Here is an 18,855-nt window from a genome sequence, read left to right as displayed (position 1 = left end):
AATGAAGTTTGATTAAATAGGAAATGTGGCTGCTAATGCAAGAAAAGCCCAATGCTCTTTTTTCATTAGAGTTCACTTATTAAGGGTTACAATTTAGCTGGAAATACACGATTTGTGTGTTTGGTTTGGGCCAGATTTTTCATCCCCACTGAGGCATAGAAGGAGGAACAGCACTCCAACGGAAAGTTAACACCTGCAATTTGCCTCTGCACTTGTTTTTACAGCTGCTACACCTAAAGACCCAACAGAGAGTGCAATCCTCATTGGTGAAAGGAGGAATAGGGATATTTTTAATTCAATTGTCACCATTTCTACAGCCTTCTTAGCATCCTTGATAGTTCTTTAGATTCCACCAGACAAACAAAAGCATGTAAAAACAGAGCCTAAGATTTATACACACAGAGATCACACTGGGTGCAATCTGAGAGAGTTTACTTCCTGAAAGTGCAATCTGAGAAAGTTTACTTCCTGAAAGCTAGAAATAACAGAAGGACTGGACTCGCTGGTAGCTTCCATCAGAAGTGTGTTTAACTTTCTTTGAATGGTTTCTATTTTAAATGCTTAGATACAATTTAGGTACAAGTAGGCAGAGTTCAGGCTTGTCAGATTTATTTTGCTTTTTCCAAGAACCCCAAGATCTACCAACAAGAGCCAGGCACAATATGTTAACATGTAGCCTCTGAGCACGACTGAGCGTAGCAAATTTTGTTTTCAGTACTAGACATAAACATTCACTCCTAGTTAAGTTTTCTCATTTTGAGAAGCCGAAAAAGTTATTTTGAAGTGAGTTGCTTCAAATAGCCATTTTGAGCAGGATTTAATCTCTGTCCATCAGCTGACGAGCAGAGGTTACATCCTGTTGCCTTGTACCCATGATCATGTTCTCTGCTGGGTATACAGCAAAAAGCCACGGCAGAATTAAATCCTGTCCATCAGTGATGTCAACTGATGGGATAGTTTGGGCATGATTTGGGAAAAATAGCCTTGCAGGCCAAAATTGGAACCCATTGTGGACCATGACTGGCCTGGAGGCCAGAGGTAGCATACACAGGTCTGTCCCTTCAACAAAGGGAAATGGCTGCCACTCTGTACCTCAGCATCTGTCACTTGAGGTGACCCTTTCACTTTGTCTATTATAGGACTGGCCTGACAAAGTGGAAGCAAGGTAGCAATATTTCAAAGCATATTCCTGAAAAAGCATATTCCTGAAAAACCAGCAAAATGATCAGTGAAAAGAGGACCACAACAAGTTGGAAAATAAACCTACCTAATTATATACATATGGTGAATGAATACAAGAAAGACAACCTACCTGCCATGCTGTAAGGCAAGATGTGCACATCAGATGCCCACAAGGCTCAATCTTCACATCTTTGTCATTTTCTGCACAGATTTTACAAAGCTGGAATGTGGAACCCATTTCACAGTACAATTCATATTGTTCCTGAAAACAAGACTATTGCAGTTAAGTGGCTCTGTGGGATGGTAAGTTTACAAGCTTGCTTCTAACACAGTTTGAGGTTTTTAAGCAAAACAGTGTTTGAGATCACCTATTTTTGAAGACATTCATGTGACAGAAAATAACTCATAGTTACTGGCTACAGTTACTGGTTAACATTATGATAGAAAACTATTTCAAAACTGGCGTAACTTGAAAACAAATGGGGTTGGTGAGACACCCAGAAGACCTGGAAATGATACCTGAAAGCAGCAACGGATTATCTTTTTGTTAATTCCTCCTAATTTGCCATGGCAAGTTCATGTTCCAACTAGAAAGTTGTATCCATTTCCCTCTGTCGGGAACTAGAACTGCACTACAACATGAAGTATCTCTAGCTTATATTTTAGTCTTTTCTAACAAAATCTTGTCTTTGCCAAATTTCTGCTCTTCTTCCTTAGTTTTCCTGTCTTTTCATTTTTATAGTAGTTGAAATACCAATCAAAGATGTGTAAGGAAATTATAATCTTCTAATATAATCTTCAGCATGTCATCACTGCTAGAAGGATAATTATCTCCTAGGTGCTCATAACATTTGTACTCTAGGTGCCAATTCTTCCTTAAATGTCAGAAAAAAATAATGTCACAATGCAAGCAGTAATTACAGCATTGTTAGCATACTGCACATAGCATGTACAGGCAACTTGGGGGGTATTTGAGGGTTTGTTTGTTATTTTTTTTAAGTGATAGTGATTTATCTTTACTATTAAAAAATACTTTGTAATGCCTATCAAAACATCGAGTCTAACAACATGACACATGCATCAGAAACATTCAAAATGCAGCCAGAGTATTAGCCAATCCACAACAGCTACATAGAATGAACAGACCACCCTCATCAATATGACAAAACTACCAATGGATGGTGCAGAGAAGAAGAGATATGGATTTCTGGCCAACACTTCCTCATTTTTTTATCCTTTCACTATATACGACCAAAGGTCACTCAAGCCCTAAGATGTAATTATCACCAGAGAGGCACCCAGAGGGGTCAAGCCGCTTGATAAAAATAAATTCACAGGCTACCAAGATCATTACAGTTTTAAACACCCTCCCCACTAGAGTTCACAACAAACACACTAATTGCCTTTCATGAAGGTAACTGTGAATAGAGATTGTAAAGCAATTAATTATATTTTTGAGGTTAAGGATGATTTTATCTGGATGTTATTTTGAGACTACTGAATGATAATATTATATTTAGCTTCATTATAAAGTAAATACAAACTTTTTCAGAGAGCCCCTATGCAAACCCATCTCATATATTTCCCACCAAAAGTCCCCCCATTCCCAGGCCACACCTCAATAGTGAGTGCCCATTAATGGGTGTAAATGAACATCTTACTAAAATCCGGCATTTAAATCTATTGCATTGTTTTTTATTAATGCTTTTGCTATAAATGAAGTGATAATATGCAACATACCTGTGTAACTTTTATGTGATCATGTGGGGTGGGTTCACACAGTCCTGTCAGATCAGGATTGTAACTTCTTCCATCTGGGTACAGATAGCTGGATTACAAAGAAATAAAGTTTACAATTTTACATTGCTTATAAATTTGTTAACATTTAATTGCACAATGTGCACTAACATGTATATAGCTACAAGTTAAGAAAACCCAAACATATGGCTTTCCAAATGAATTTGATAAAACTGGGACTAGTTCACCAAGTCACTAGACAACACAAATCGCAATACTTGCACCTGAAAGCATTCTACCACCAAGCTATTCATGAAGGGTAAATTTAGATGAGGGTTCCGAAGACTTTCTCACCCCACTCTAAGCATTTGCTTCCAACAACTTTTTCCACTTCCTCTTGCCATTCATTACAATATCCATGTGTAATGATGCTGGTTGCTTTCTCATGAGTAAGACGCTCCAAACTCTGTGCTTGGTTTTTACAGAGTTTTATTATATACATATGTACAAGACAGAGCATCAAAATCCATGACTGTCCTAGTCCGATTCAGAATCCGGAAGCACCCCCCGTCGGGACTTCCTCCAACAGAACACCCTTGACACCTTGAATCTCCTCTTCTGCTCCCCCCCTCACTGTTGGGGAGATGGGGCTGGTGGAGCGCCCTCTCCACCAGAGCTGCTTAGCTGAGGGGCCGGTGCTGTCTCCTCTGGAGCCTCCCCCTCTTTGAGCACTGTGGTCTGACCCCTCCAGCCTTTCCCCTGGAAACCTGGCACTCTCTGCATCCCCAAGATCTGCACCGCTGTCTGAGCCCCAACACCACCCTCCGAAAGATGCTGCGAGACACTAGTGTCCTGTGCTCCGTCTCCATCGGACAGCCCTTGTCCCGACTTCCTGGACTCTCCGCTGACCCCTGGTGGTCCCCTGACACCATGTTTATGTTGTTTTTGTATATGCACTATCTGCTGATAATTGTAGTCCACTTTTCATTTCATTGTTGCATATAAGTTCACCCTCACCTCTTCTAGTCTCCTTATTTTACTGTTAAGTCAACAACATAGACTCTAGTTTGCCTACATTTGGGACACTAAAGAAGAGTGGTTGTTTCCCTTTCCCTGCATGAAAATTATGCCAAGTTATAGGGAACCAGGCACAGGGTCTTCTCGGTAGTGGCACCCGCCCTGTGGAACGCCCTCCCACCAGATGTCAAAAAGAAAAATAACTACCAGACTTTTAGAGGACATCTGAAGGCAGCCCTGTTTAGGGAGGCTTTTAATGTTTAATCAATTTTATTTTATTTTTCTGTTGGAAGCCGCCCAGAGTGGCTGGGGAAACCCAGCCACATGGGCAGGGTATAAATAATATATTATTATTATTATTATTATTATTAGCACTTATTGTAATAAAGATCTAATTTTATATTGGATAACTAAACATTGGTCAAACTGAAATACATACCACTGTTAGGTGCATCCCATCTGTCAAGAGTACCAAGGTTCTGTATTTAAAGTATAAAACATTTATACTCACAATCCCTCCCGGCTGCCATCAATCAGAGCTTGAAATAAAGGCTTATTATGAGGTATTGTCTGTAAAATATTTCCATCGCCAGTGACATATCCAATTGCCCACTGTCCTAGTCGAGTGCAGCTTAATCTGAAAATGTAGCTATAAGCCAATGTTACAAAAACACAGTTAACAACATATGAAAAGACCTCCTGGATCAGGCCAAAGGCCCATCTAACCCATTGCCCTCAATATGTTGTTTCACCCTTAATTTCCATTAGCTCAAAAACATGGCTAATAGTCAGAGATGATGAGAGATGTGGTCCAGCAACATCTGGAGGGTCAGAGGTTAACCATCTCTCCACTAAAGCTGCAGTATGTGCTGCCTATAAGCCCACCTCTACATGAAAAACATGGGTCCTCTTAAAAGTTAGGAAAACTTTCATTTAAAATTAGAAAGAGGGGTAATAATCCCCACAGTTCTGAAAGGTAAAAAATCTGGAAGCAGCACATTTAAAAGGCTCAACACTTAAAACAAGGGATCTATGTTTATTAGACTTTACTATGTCCACATAAGTGCATTTTATAATTTTAAAATGCAAATTCAGTCAGGTGAGTAACACCAGGTTTGCAGGTTTTTCCAGTGTGGCTAGGAATCTTAGAAAATATACTAAGTGAAGACTGGTTAAAATAGCACAAAGAGCAAAAGGTTTTACTGGGCACAAAGGTCAAATGACACGCTTCTTAGAAGTATGAGCAAAAATGCATTACCTTCCTGGTTTGGTGCTGTATTTTTGTAACCGTGCTTTAACTTCATCGTAAGTCAGAAATGCCATATATCCAGGATGCGTTACAGCTAAGAAGTTCCAGTTTCTTAATATTGAACCCCAAGGCTAAACACAAAGTGAAAATAACAATGTATTTTTGTCCCATCTTTGTCTCCAAACATTGTGGTGGCATACACTGCTATTTCCCCACTATACTTGCAACCAAGTGGGGTAGATTAGGCTGAGAAACAGGGCCAGCTTGAATGGAACAAGCTTACTAAAACATGGTTTTGTAAGTCAAGTTTTTGTTCCATGATTTGGTAAAGCAGGCAATGAGCTTCATGTCTGTGGGCTCCCTGCATCTCTCTCTGTGTTACTGGTTTCTGCCATGATTACTTTAAATCACAGTTTATCATTTTGGAAATAAAGAGAAAGTGCTTTAAAGTAAGCATGATTTAAAAAAAACACTGAAACCTGAGGGGACGGGGAGCATGAGAACTATACCCATTTTAATAAATCATGGTTTATTAAGCCAGGATCTTTATGTCTGAACCAGCACATAGTGACTGGGCCAAGGCCACTCAGTAAACTTCATGGCTACATGTGAATTTTTGTTCAGCTATCCTCAGTCCGAATTCAACATTCCAGTCAGTCACCATATCAAAGTGTCTCACAATGTATGCAAGATATACTTCTGAAGTCTGTAGAGTTATTAACATATCCTGACTAGTTTTTAAGAGGTGATTTAATTATTGTCTGATTTTATATCATTGTTTATATTTGATTACAGGTAAGTAGCCATGTTGGTCTGCTATAGTCAAAAAAAAATAAAAAAAAATTCCTTCCAGTAGCACCTTAGAGACCAACTAAGTTTGTCATTGGTATGAGCTTTCGTGTGCTTGCACACTTATTCAGATACCTTATATTTGATGTTAGCCACCCTGAGCCTGGCCTCAGCCGGGGAGGGTGGGATACAAATAAAAGTTTGTTGTTGTTGTTGTTGTTGTTATTCATTCACTGTACATGATTAGCTTTGATACAATTTAACTGGGGGAAACATGCCTAAGTTCACAGCAGGTGAAGAAAAGCCTACTGTCAGCTAAATATAAACTGTTGCACCTCATGAAGCAGCTATCAAAACTTTGATCTTCAATCAAAACTATTTTTTCTCTCTCTTTATATACTGCCTTTAATAAAAATAATTTTAACATGATTCACAATACAATAAAACAATGCAATAAAACAGAATAGAAAGCTATAGTACCCAACCATCAGGGGCCCAAGAATACAGCAGCAATTTCTATACAGTCGTACCTCGGGCTGCGAACACCTCGGGTTACGAACAACCCGGGTTACGAACTTCGCAAACCCGGAAGTATTTTCGCCGCGCGCCTTTGCACAAGCGCAAAGCGCGAAAATAGCTAAAATAGCGCTTTGCGCATGCGCAAAACGGCGGTTCGGGCCCTTTTCGGGTTACGAACTTTTCAGGTTACGAACTGCGACCCGGAACGGATCGCGTTCGTAACCCGAGGTACCACTGTACTCTTACCTAGTGTTAAGTATGCAATTTATCACAGCAGTGATGCATGGTAATATACTAAACCTGCCAGCTATTACAATATATAGAGTTCAAGAATATAAACAGATCCTATCTCATATTCCGATACCCAGATACTTAGTTTGTCTGAGTCTTTAAGCTGCCCTCATAAACGGAAGAATTTTTTCTTTTCTCATATGTACTCTCTCCTTACACCACTATATTTATTGTGAAGGTGAGAAAAACGTAATAGAGGAGCTCTAAGCATAATAAGCAAACTGGTTTTTTATTTTAAAAGATAAGCCAAAGATAATTCACACAAATAAAGTTTCTGAGATAAACCAAGCCTCGGCTTTTATTCAGTTTTAATCAGTCTTTTTTTTCTTGACATTTGGCAAAGATTTTTGTTTTTAACTGAACAAAATGGCATATTGACTTCAACCATTAGTGAATGCTTTGTAGGGTTTAAAGAAACATTCTTGGTTGTAGACAACATGAGGATGTTCAATACTAGGCTGAATAATTTACCTGGAATAATCTGGTGAAGATATCAAATTCAAAGACTGAAATGTAGTCATTGCAGGTTAAATCAATAGTAGATTTCAAAGCCATTGCTTCCAAACCAGAACTAATCTGATGCACTTCATGTAGACACTGACGGAACACCTTCCAAGGCACTATGGTTCTGTAATGCAAAAACATTATTGAAGTGTTACACAATATGCTACCATTTTCTAAGTAACATCACATCCTGTAAAATCAGAGCCATGTAGGTTCATGATTACACATCATGTTCTGGCAGCACCATGGTCAGGGGTGAGGAGAGAAGAGAGATGATGGCAGAAATTGGTGTCTAAACGGCACAGCAGTAGCTGAATGCTAAATTTTAGCAATAAACTTTCTGAGGTCTTAGTGCCATCTCAGCAAATTTCCCAGCTAATATAAAGTGTAGACTTTTTTTCTTTTTGATTTATTACTATCTGTATTCTTTCCCAATATACCCAGATGTTTCAATAATGCAACTTGCTGAAAGACAAGTAGGTAGATAGGTTGTAGGATGTGAGGTTTTGAAGAGCCTATACTCAAATAGTTACAGTCACAGACCTGCCATACATAAGCAATCTTGCCAAAGGAATTTCCTACCTTGAAGCAAAAATAGCTCACAGGGAGTGGCTGTGTAAGAACTTCACAGAATGAAATTTTAGATAGGATCAAACTCACAGAGGTGAGCAGGTTCGTTAATATATGGATTACACAGAAATTAACTTCAGTCTTCCAGATCATGCTGAATTTCAACACAACCTTCAGCACTAAATAAGATCATAATAACTTTTCCTAGTACAATAAAGGCACATTTTCTTACTTGTGCAGTGTCAACATGTTACCTTATATATGGTCTGGGTTTTTTCAGGGGTATTATATTTTCTGAGAATTTTAATACAGTATTTTTGTGCATCAGGAAATGTAATACCTAGATAACACCTATTATGATAACTGTGGAATATTCAAATTTATTACCTCATAAAACCTGGTATCAATAGCCACAAATCCACTCCAACCAATACTACCATTTGAATACAGCTAATGAAAATGGACCTTTCTGTCCAAGCCTTCCTCAACTGCTGACCACTAGAATGTACAGCTTCATATTGTTAGTTTCAATATTTTTAGTTTTAGTAATCTAATTTTCCTTTTGTACTTTTTACATCTTTTTATATCTTTTAATTTTCCTTTTGAACTTTTATATCAATTACCTAAATATCGATATTGAGTTTTATTGTGGGTTTTTTGAGTCTCTGACTCCTTACTGTAATCTGCTTCAAGATATACAATTATATAGCAAATTGGTCTAGAAACAAAGGCTAGAACGCAAGTGGCAAAAGATGTGCTGTGAATTTCACTGAGTACAAGTTTAACATGCCTACTGTGTGGTGGTGAGGGGGGTCTCACTTCTCTTCCTCCATTGCATCCTCAAGTAACTATCCAGCCAGGGCCGTCTCGAGCAGGTCGGGCACCCTGGCGCTGAGATCGCTCCGGCACCCTCGCAGCACGGCTTCCGCGCGGCTTCGCCCTGCAGCGCTCCCCCTGCCGGCCCTGCACCACCAGGACTGCACCTAGAGCCGGGCCTGTGTCCAGCACACCTTCTTTGGATTGTCTGGGATCTGTTAACATCTACTTCAGGCAATTAAGTCTGTTATGAATAGTTTGCAAGGCACTTTAGCCACATCTGGTCAAAACCTTACGTGACAAGTGTCTCTTATGTACTTGTCCTTATACATAAATGTTAAAAGGATACTAAAAATGGGGGTGGGAGAGACTTCAGGACCTCCTTGGGAATCATATGCAACACAAAAAACTTTTGCAAAATTGATTATACTTACTTCTCACCGAAAAACTTCTTCCAGAATTCTGCAGCATCAGCTTTTGTGATACGAAAGTTGTCACCCTGGAACTGACCATTAGGGAAGATTGCCTTGATTTCTGCAAGCATGTGACTGAAGATGAGGGACAGCTTTGTGAGATTTCGCCTTTCAATGAAATAAAACAGGGGGTAAACTAAGCAAAGTATACCAAAGAACTGTCTTGTTTGAAAGGAAAACGAAGACCTGAATTACAAAAATTCAAAAAGCAACATGTGTCCCATGTTTTCTTATTTTTAAGACCACATTCATACCACAATTAAACAGTGCTTTAGAAAACATTTGCTAAATAACAATGCCACTTCTTGGGTACATTTTAATGTATTTAAATAAAAACAAAAGCCATATATTAAATTTGATAAATTGTTTATGTAGATTCAAAAATCTTCAATAATGAAAGTTACTGCACTTTAAAAGGTGAAATATAGCTGTATTCAATGCAGTTGTTTCATAAAACTGTTGAGGTTATATCATAAGAAACAGCTCAGAAATTGATAGCTCTATTGTTACAAAACAATGACTCAAGCAGCCACTGAAGGCAATCAGCACCATATAAGAGAAGATTTGTAAAACATAGTAAGACAAAGGAAAACAACTTGTTGATACTTATTGATTGATATTCAGGGACGTCAACTGCTTTTACAAAAGTAAGTGGAATTTATTTTAAACCACACATAATGTTATTTTAAGGGCAAAACTGCTTTTCACAAAGTTCTTTCTAACATAATTTAATGTACAGTACGCAGAACATTAAATTTCACATTCCTTCCTGATGAGGCACAGTTTTCTTTCAAATAAAAATGAAACATGTCCCAGGTGTACAAAAAGAAATGCAGGCAAAAAGACTTTACTAGCCCATCTACTACCGGTAATGTCCACATGCATGTCACAGGTCAGATAGTGAGCCCGAAGAGCTACTTGCTCTGATAAAAATTGCTAATTGTCTTTGGCAAGTAGCAAATTACAAGGTTGGCCTTGATCTCAGCTTTTCAACAGCCTGGAGTTTTCAGTGATTACTGTAACACACAGGGAAGCTTCACAGACTTGTATTTTTCAATGTACATAGTACTTTACATGCAGTAACATTAGCAAGGAAACAGAAAAATTCTGACCCCAGGGAGCACACAGTCAAAATCTGGGAACCATTCAGAAATTGGAAAAGCAAGGTTGCCAATTTAATGTCCCATAATGACTTTGAGTGATGTTACATTGGGAGTATTATGATTATTTAAAGTGACAGACAGCTCATAGACCCAGACCCTGAACAGGGAGGCCCAAGGCTGGCATCAGAGTGAGACCCTGACAGATGGCCAATGATGCCTCCTGTGTGCTGTTCGAACAAAAATTTCTCTCCAAACTACACTTTTCTTACTCAAAGTTGTCTGTGGTATGTCATTGATATTTGAAGTGTATGTATTATTAACTTTGTAGTGTTCTTCGTTTTCATTCTTGTGTAAATTCTATTCTTTAATAAAGTTTGTATTTTTTAATAAAGTCATTTTGGTCCACTAACAAAAGGAAAAGTGCTAAGACACGGCCTAAACAATGCTTGTATCAAAAACTCAGTATCAATGAAATATGTTACTACCCAGGAAAAGTTCTGGAGCTGCCTAAGCCCCAAAGGCAAATTTTAATGCACATATTCTGGTAACGCTCAAAATTGTGTCTGACAATATCCAAATGTAAACCAAAACCCAACCCTCCAATTCAGTAATTGTCATACCAAACTGAGCAACAGTATCTTCAAAGGTGCCCAAATCAATGAAGTTTGGAAAGATTTGATCCATCATCTTGATTCAAAAGGGTATCCAATGGTTTCCAAACACAGACCCAAATTTGCTCCTCTAGCTCGGGAACTGTTGTATCAAAATGGGAGATAATATCTTCAGAGGTATCGAAATTGGTGCCATTTGTAAAGGTTTGGCCCACCGTTTTGATTCACAATGGTATCCAGTGGTTTCAAAATGTAGACAAAAATGGCTCCTCTATCCTGGGAACCGTCTGTGTGACAATACATCAAGAGGCACCCAAGTGCATAAAGGACAAACTACTTTCCAAAATATATAGTAGATCAACACATAACTAAACAACTTAGTTAAATTCAGATAGAAAACGGGGTGAGAAACAACTAGGTGGTGAATAAGTGGTATCAGCGACTAGATCTTCAGCCTATGTAAGCACAAACAACTATTTCTAAATGTCAACCGTGGCATGCCCCGACCCGCTCTAACAGCTAGAATTCCCCCCCAAAGTGTGTAACCATCATCTCCTACTTGTAGATGAAAACCACTGCATCTTGCTTGTAACCTCAGCAGATAAGATAAATGATCTGTTATCTTTCCCCTGACAACCTCTTAATGTTTTCTCTTTAATATTCTACTCTAGGCTAAACTTACCCAGTTTCTTTAGCTCTTCTTAGGATTTGCCTTTGAAACATTTATAGTCTTTTAGAACTTGTCTACTATATTGTTTCCAATTTGACAACAATATCCAGAGGTCCATGTGATATTCCAAATGTGGTCATAATTTGAAAGGATGCTCTTTTCCTTCCTTGTAATGCCCCCCAAAGCACTAGAAACTCCAATGAAACACAGATGAAAATGTACAGTATCTGCATGCACAAATCCTAGAACAGGCATAAGCAAACTTGGCCCTCCAGATGTTTTGGGACTACAACTCCCATCATCCCTGACCACTGGGTCCTGTTAGGGATTATGGGAGTTGTAGTCCCAAAACATCTGGAGGGCCAAGTTTGCCTATGCCTGCCCTAGAACAAGTGTTTCTGCTAAGACCACAAGCCAAGCTGGAACTCAGGAGAGGGTGGGGAAGAGACTTCAGAGCAGGAGAAAGGACAACTCTTCCCCCCTACTCGCCTCCAAACCTGTTTGTCCAGAAATCAAGGGGGGGCAGTTATTCAGCTTCAACACAGCTCTTGATACCTATCTTTAATATTAATCAATTTCACTGCCCTGTCTACGTAATGCATTTTAGCAACACATAACCTTAATATGCCAATAAAGTACAGTGGTACCTCGGTTTACAAACTTAATCCATTCCGGAAGTCCGTTCTTAAACCAAAACCGTTCTTAAACCAAGGTGCACTTTCCCTAATAAGGCTTCCTGGCAGCCGGTGCCCTTCCACTGTTTGCACAAGTGTGCAAACCAAGACACTACTTCCGGTTTTGCGGAGTTCGTAAACCGAATCATTCGTAAACAGGACTGTTCTTAAACCAAGGCACCACTGTATACTGGATGCAATTCAAGGAACCCGTACTAGCCTACAGAGAACACACATCTAGGGGCAACAGCTTTCAGCATGCAATCAGTTTCCTTTAGTCCTGGTGTTTGCAGCTTAGCTTTTGAATCAGACTTTAACTTGGTTGAATTGACAAATATAACAGGTTCTCTTTAAATACCTTCTTCCCATACTCCAACTCTGGTCAGGATGGGACTCACATCTATCCTCCCTTCTCCCCTCAGCCAGGTTTTGTCTGAGGTTATTACCCGCAGCAGCTCTGCACTGACCAACTGAATCTTTTTATTTAACCCTACTACAACCACAACCTGAAATAATATACTGTGGGCAGGAAGGAGGAAAGCACCAACATACATGAATAAATATCTTTAAAATACTTTAAATAAGGTGTCTGAAGCAAAATGTCCCTGTGTGTTCAAACCTTCACTAAAAGGGTTCATATGTTCAATACACAAGCCAGTCTGGAATTCATAGGGTTGAGTGTGGAACCCCAGGAGGGACAAAAGGCCAGTTTTTCTTCTCACCCTCTCCTAACCTGTCAATGGATTATCAAGTGGCTTCTGTGGCCCAGAATTACTATCCTCTAGCTTAGGCAGGTTAGAGAGCTACAGCTGTTCCTGGACTGGAATAGATGGACTTCAGTTGTCCATGCTCTGGTGACCTGCTTAGATTACTGTAATGTGCTGTTTTGTGGCGCTGGCCTAAAAGTCTGGAGGCTGCAGCTAGTGCAGAATATGAATGCTTGGTTCATAAGTGGGTCAGCCTTATGGGATCATGTGTCAGCAATCCTGAATCATCCACTGGGTATGCAATTGTATTTAAATGTTTTTATATGTTCTATGTGTTTCCAAATATATGTTTATTCTATTTTAAATTGCATTGTTTTATCATTTCAATGTTTGCTTCCTTCTCTGGGCTCCTCTGAGTGGAAAGGCAGGATACAAATTAATACTAATAAAATAAAATGCAGCTGCAATGAGGCAGAAGCAAAAAGAACAGAAACAGAATTATCTAACTGCAAAAATCTAGTTTAACAAATATATTTTAAGGAGGTGCTAAAATACCATTGGAGATGGTGCCTGTCTAAATTTTGAGAGAGAGAGAGAGAGAGAGAGAGAGAGAGAGAGAGAGAGAGAGAGTATAAACAAGTACTACAGATTACATTTAAATATCAAATGAAATAATGGGTTCTTAATACAACTCAGTATTTTGATTTATATATCATGAAAGGCACATATGGCTTACAAAGCTACTTCAGGACCAAAATCCCACTATTTATTATTTTCACCTGTATGTTTCCCATCTTCACACATATGAAGTGCTCTGTCTTTTCTTAATATCATTCTGAAGACTTCAAAAGTGAAAGGAAAAAATAGAGCAAGTTTTCCTTTCATCATAAGCATATTGTTGAATACTGCTCTTCAGTAATGAGCTTGTAGCACTGATTAAAGTGGAAAATAGTAGTTTTGTTTCTTTTCATAAAGCTGAAAGGAAACCCCTCCTACACTCTCCTTCGCAAGACTGAATCCCCACTTTGTTGCTCAAGCATCTTGCTCACATTATGGAACCTTTTTTCCAGATACAGAATCTCCCACACAACTTCTCACAACACTAATTTCTTATAAGCCATATTACTCAATGTAAGACTGGAGAGAAGGCCTGATCTCCCCATGAGGCTATGGGAATTTTCATTAAGGTATTGGTATGAGTCATACAACTAGATAATCCAAACTCAGTGCAAGCATTCAGCACAGTAACATTGCTGGCCATTTGGTCTCTTAGCATGTCAAATTGTAATTGGCCAGTACAAGCCACTACCTCTGAGCCACTCACCTTCTTCTCAAATAACCACAGGAAATCTATTATCAATAGACTGCAAGCTGTTTAACTGTGGGCATTAGTCATACAAGTAAATAATCAGACACAGGTCTACATGCTGCAAAAGTATTTAGCTTGATTGTTAAATGATGTGCTACTTGAGACTGCCTACCAACTTTAAATATTCATACACAACAAATATTCCACTTTTTGCAAATCATGATAAAAGCTGTGAATACGACACTTGCTTTATTTCCACTTCACTGATCTTCTATTATAAACATATTATTGTTATTGTTATTGCATTCCAAAGCGAACATGTCAAAAACAAAATTTCCCAAGCACTAAATTTGTTTGGGATGAATATCTATACATTCCACTTATCAGGAGTATCAATGTATTCACAGTGCCAGAGCCAATACAGCTTACTAAGCAGTTCCCAACATCTTGATTTCCTGACTATTATGAAAATGGTTCAGATACTAGTCTTCAACCTCACAAGGCATAGTGTCTACTGTTGAAAGGGGAAACTATACCAGAACTCAAGTGAAATATAAGTGTAAGCTGCAATATGCTACCAATAATTCAAGTCAGTATAACCATTTTTCTTCTGAAAGCTGCAGTGCATTATATTCCCTAACACTGAGTCATTCCTCAGATTCAAAAGCCCACAAATGGAGTGTATAAAGGAGTTACATCAGATGTTTAAGATGGAAGAAATAATGACTAGAGAAAATGCTACAAGAGAAATGCATGCAGGTAATTAGAAATTCCACTGCAGTAGGAATCCCATGTCCAACCACAAATTATATGTCTATGAAAAAAATATTCTGTGGGCCTGCAAAATGTTCACACCCTTCATTTGTTCAAAATTCTGGCACTGCTGAATTTGCATTTTGCTAAGCCATTCCTGCCTATCATTTACCTGCAGTGGAGTTGCTTCCAACAGTGTCACTTTTCCAGCTTAAGATTTCAGAAACCTGTATAGGCTTGATACACTAAATCTTCACACTGCAGGTCTGTATTGCTAAGACATAATATATTCCACTAATTTGTTCTAGGCAAGGTTTTTTGTTTTTTGTTTTGTTATTTTAAATATATCTTTCTTTAAAGAACCCACTGAATTCCCACTGAATACAAGGGACTTGCCTGGGAGTATGTCCTATTGCACTAAATGAGAGTTTCTTCTGAGACATGCACCTAATTGTGCTGTTATGAGCTATCAAAGGGAACAAAATGTTCAGATCTCTACATGCAATGAAAGGTCAATTCTATATACACATAAGGCAAATTCCTCAATAATGTTTCAACTTGGACCAGGATCCAAAGAGCCCTACACTGGTATAGAAGCACTTGCATGCACCTATGGGATAACTGCCAGTTTTCCTTTCCAGCTGCAGCTCCTCACAATTTGATGAATATAACTCGTGTCCCACAGTGCATGCATGTGGAACACCACACACAGCACATTTCCAGTCTTTTGTGTTCAACAGAAAATAGAAACAAAAAGCTCTAGCACAGACCATTTTGCTGTGTTTCCTTACAGAAGAGAAAGTAAAAAATCCACCATACAGTTGCAACAGCAGGTGTATATCTAAGGGGAGTTGGGGTTGGTTGCCTTGCTTATGCTTATCTTATCAGCATATAGTATTAGGGAGAAAAATCTAAGCACGAGCTGCTTGACAGTGGAATGGTGATGGACTCTCCTTTAAGCAGAGATTGGATGGCCATCTGTCATGTGTGCTTGAGTTGAGATTCCTGCAATGCAGGGGGTTGGACTAGATGACTCTTAGGGTCTCTTCTAACTCTACAATTCTATGATGCTAAACATAAAGGAATGCATACATTCCATACAGATACAGTACAGAACGTGGGGTGGGGTGAGCAGGGACAGGAAAAAGAAAATCATTAAGTTCTTAGCAGTAAGACTGAATGTATTTAATTTATGCTGCCTATGTTTAAGGTTTCCCCAAACCAAATGTTATCAACAGCTCTGAAACATAAAAGCAACACTCATTTATTAAGTTTAATTGAAGATTGGATACATGTTGATTGGCTTAAGGGGCTTTAGAGGAGGCACTGTTGGTGATTATTTGCACTGCAGACCTTAAAGCACTTACTATTCTAATCAGTGAGAGAAGGAACTAGACCTAGTGATTTTATTCATAAACGGCACCAGCTCATTGCTTCTGCGCTGCAAAAACAGTAGTTTACTGGTAATCTTAATAGCTAACTTGGACAGGAAAGGATTTAACTCCACAAGCACATTATTATTTATTGCTCTTATTGTAGAACAATGATTACGCAGGTTGTAACGTAACCAGATTACACACTATTTGGCATCAGAAGGATCACTGCTTGCAAACAATGTGGTGCTTTTAAAAAGGAAAAAAATATAGTTTGGGCTACATGAACAACAGGGATAATGCAAACATTTATAGGCAACCACCTCTCATCTGGATACCAACTGAGTCAACAACAAACTATATCACTAAATGTCTCTAATCAGCATTTTATTATGAAGCTCTGAAAGCCATTACTGTTCATTCTTCACAGAGTATTAATTAATAGGGTTAAAAGTAAAAGATCAATACCATCAGGATGTTGCTTCCTTTTCATATTTCAATTAAAATTTGTGTCTACTCTAATGTTAAGGCAAAATGTAAACAGCTTCTCTGGAACAAGGATGGAGAAATGTGATCCTCCAGATGTGAAGATTGATAATGCTGGCTAGATCCTCAAAACTGGATGGCCACAAGTCCCATGTCCCTGATTAAACTGACACACACTCAGGGAATTTTGACAAAATGATAACACAAAATACATAATAAAAACAAAAACAAACCAACATGTTCTGAGAAATATACACCAGGAAGAATCTGAGCCACTGTGCATTGTATCAGCCACAGTTTTTAAACACTTCTCAAAGGCGCATCCAGAACACACTGCAATAGTAACATCTGGAAATGGCCAAGGTATGCAACATTATGACCAGATCTGTCTTCTCCAAGAACGGGTGTAGCGGGTACAACAGCCAAAGCAGAACAAAAGCACGCCTGGCTACAGCGGTCACCTGGGCATCCAGAAGCACACTCAAACTGCAAACCTGATCCTCTACAGGGAGTGCCACTCCATCCAGAATAGTATGTACTTACAATCCAGATCAATTTGCCTACTGGCCATCAATACCTCTCTCTTGTCTGGATTGAGCTTCCACTTGTTAGCCATCTACAGTCCATCACTGCACCCAGGCAATGGTTGTTTTAGTCCTCTTCCTAAGTATTTCATTAAATAACCAAGGAACAGAGCTCAATACAATGAGCAGGGGCACTTGGGAGTGATCCCATCAACCAATCCAGGTCATCTTTTTCCCATTCCACAGATCAACCAGGGATTTTGTGGGATTGTCAGCTGAATTGGTGGGCCTCAAACTCTTTAACAGCAAACTCTTTAACAGCAACTAAGTATGCTTAAATTAGCAATTTTAAGAAGTACATTTTAACATTAGAATGCACATAAAGCACTCCGGCAATAACTTCATCACAGCAGTATGCCCGGACTTAAGGAGGTTTTGATTTGTTTTTGTCATAGACTGCCAGAATATATTTCTGAAAAAGACAGCAATGTGCCACTTCAAAGTACTTCCTTCTTTTAAAAAAATTCTACCATGCTTTCATATTTCTAATTAAGACATTCTGTTCTGAAAAACTGTTCAAATAAGCAACATTAAGTTACAACTAAACACAGCTTAGGGATATTTATTCACCAGTTTGAGCTCTCCTTTGCTATGAATTGTAAAGTTCACAAAGATTAGCCATACCTATTTTAAAAACATCACTCTGTTTGCTTTAACAGGGAAATGATTTGTGTGACAACAGGCAGTAAACTGAGAATCATTGGACAAGTTCAGACATAACAAGCCAACCACAGCTTGTTACATGAATATAAATGGAGGACCACATCCTTCTAGTTACGTATGTCTGTGGTCCAGTTCAGATGCAAGAACCCAGCACAAGCCTCAAGTAAATGTGTCTTCCCCTCCCCCTTTATATGGAGGCAGAAGTGGAACTTGCAATATATATATATATATATGTGTGTGTGTGTATATACACACACACACACACACACACAGTGTTCCCATTCAGTGCTCATAATAGGCAATCACTTCTTCTTTCAAGATACAGGCCACTCCCCAATTGCACGTGTTTGGTACGCATATGAACTCTTTTGCACACTGTTTTCGGCACAAAAAGGAAGTGGGATAGAACAGGGCAGGCTTAAGCGCATCCCGCTGATGTGCACGGTGCCTCAGAATGCAACTCCCAAACAAATGGGGAGTTGCCTCCTTTTTCTTGATTTTCCACCCCCACTCCAGCAAGACACTGAGTATCATTAGATTTCATTAGGTTGGGTTGCAGTGGCAGCAGAACTTACGGTTGTTGTTTTTTCTACTTCTGTAAATGTCCAGGTTCACTGAGAATGCTTATTACCTGCCTCTTGTTGTTTCCCAAAGCTGGATTTATAAGAAGTACAATCCAATGCAAGTTTAGCGAGAAGCAAGTCTGGATTCAATAGGATTTATTCCCTACTAAGTATGTTTCAGATAACAACCTACATCATCTATTTCCATTTGA

The 18,855-nt window shown here is 38.9% G+C and overlaps 1 protein-coding gene across 2 annotated transcripts in view; it reads right to left on the bottom strand.

Moving 5' to 3' along the window:
- Positions 1-18,855, bottom strand: part of CBLB (Cbl proto-oncogene B) — a 65,122-nt gene that overhangs the window by 27,010 nt on the left and 19,257 nt on the right. For both annotated transcript variants that reach the window (XM_035114303.2, XM_035114304.2), the window contains exons 4-9: positions 9,109-9,255; positions 7,256-7,412; positions 5,195-5,316; positions 4,448-4,585; positions 2,923-3,010; positions 1,313-1,444 (exon numbers count right to left, since the gene is read on the bottom strand). In XM_035114303.2, the coding sequence (XP_034970194.1) occupies positions 1,313-1,444; positions 2,923-3,010; positions 4,448-4,585; positions 5,195-5,316; positions 7,256-7,412; positions 9,109-9,255 (784 nt within the window). The remainder of the gene's footprint in view (positions 1-1,312; positions 1,445-2,922; positions 3,011-4,447; positions 4,586-5,194; positions 5,317-7,255; positions 7,413-9,108; positions 9,256-18,855) is intronic.

This window comes from Zootoca vivipara, chromosome 4 (genome assembly GCF_963506605.1).
Source record: "Zootoca vivipara chromosome 4, rZooViv1.1, whole genome shotgun sequence".
NCBI lineage: Eukaryota > Metazoa > Chordata > Lepidosauria > Squamata > Lacertidae > Zootoca > Zootoca vivipara.
This window is presented reverse-complemented; position numbering and strand designations above follow the sequence as displayed.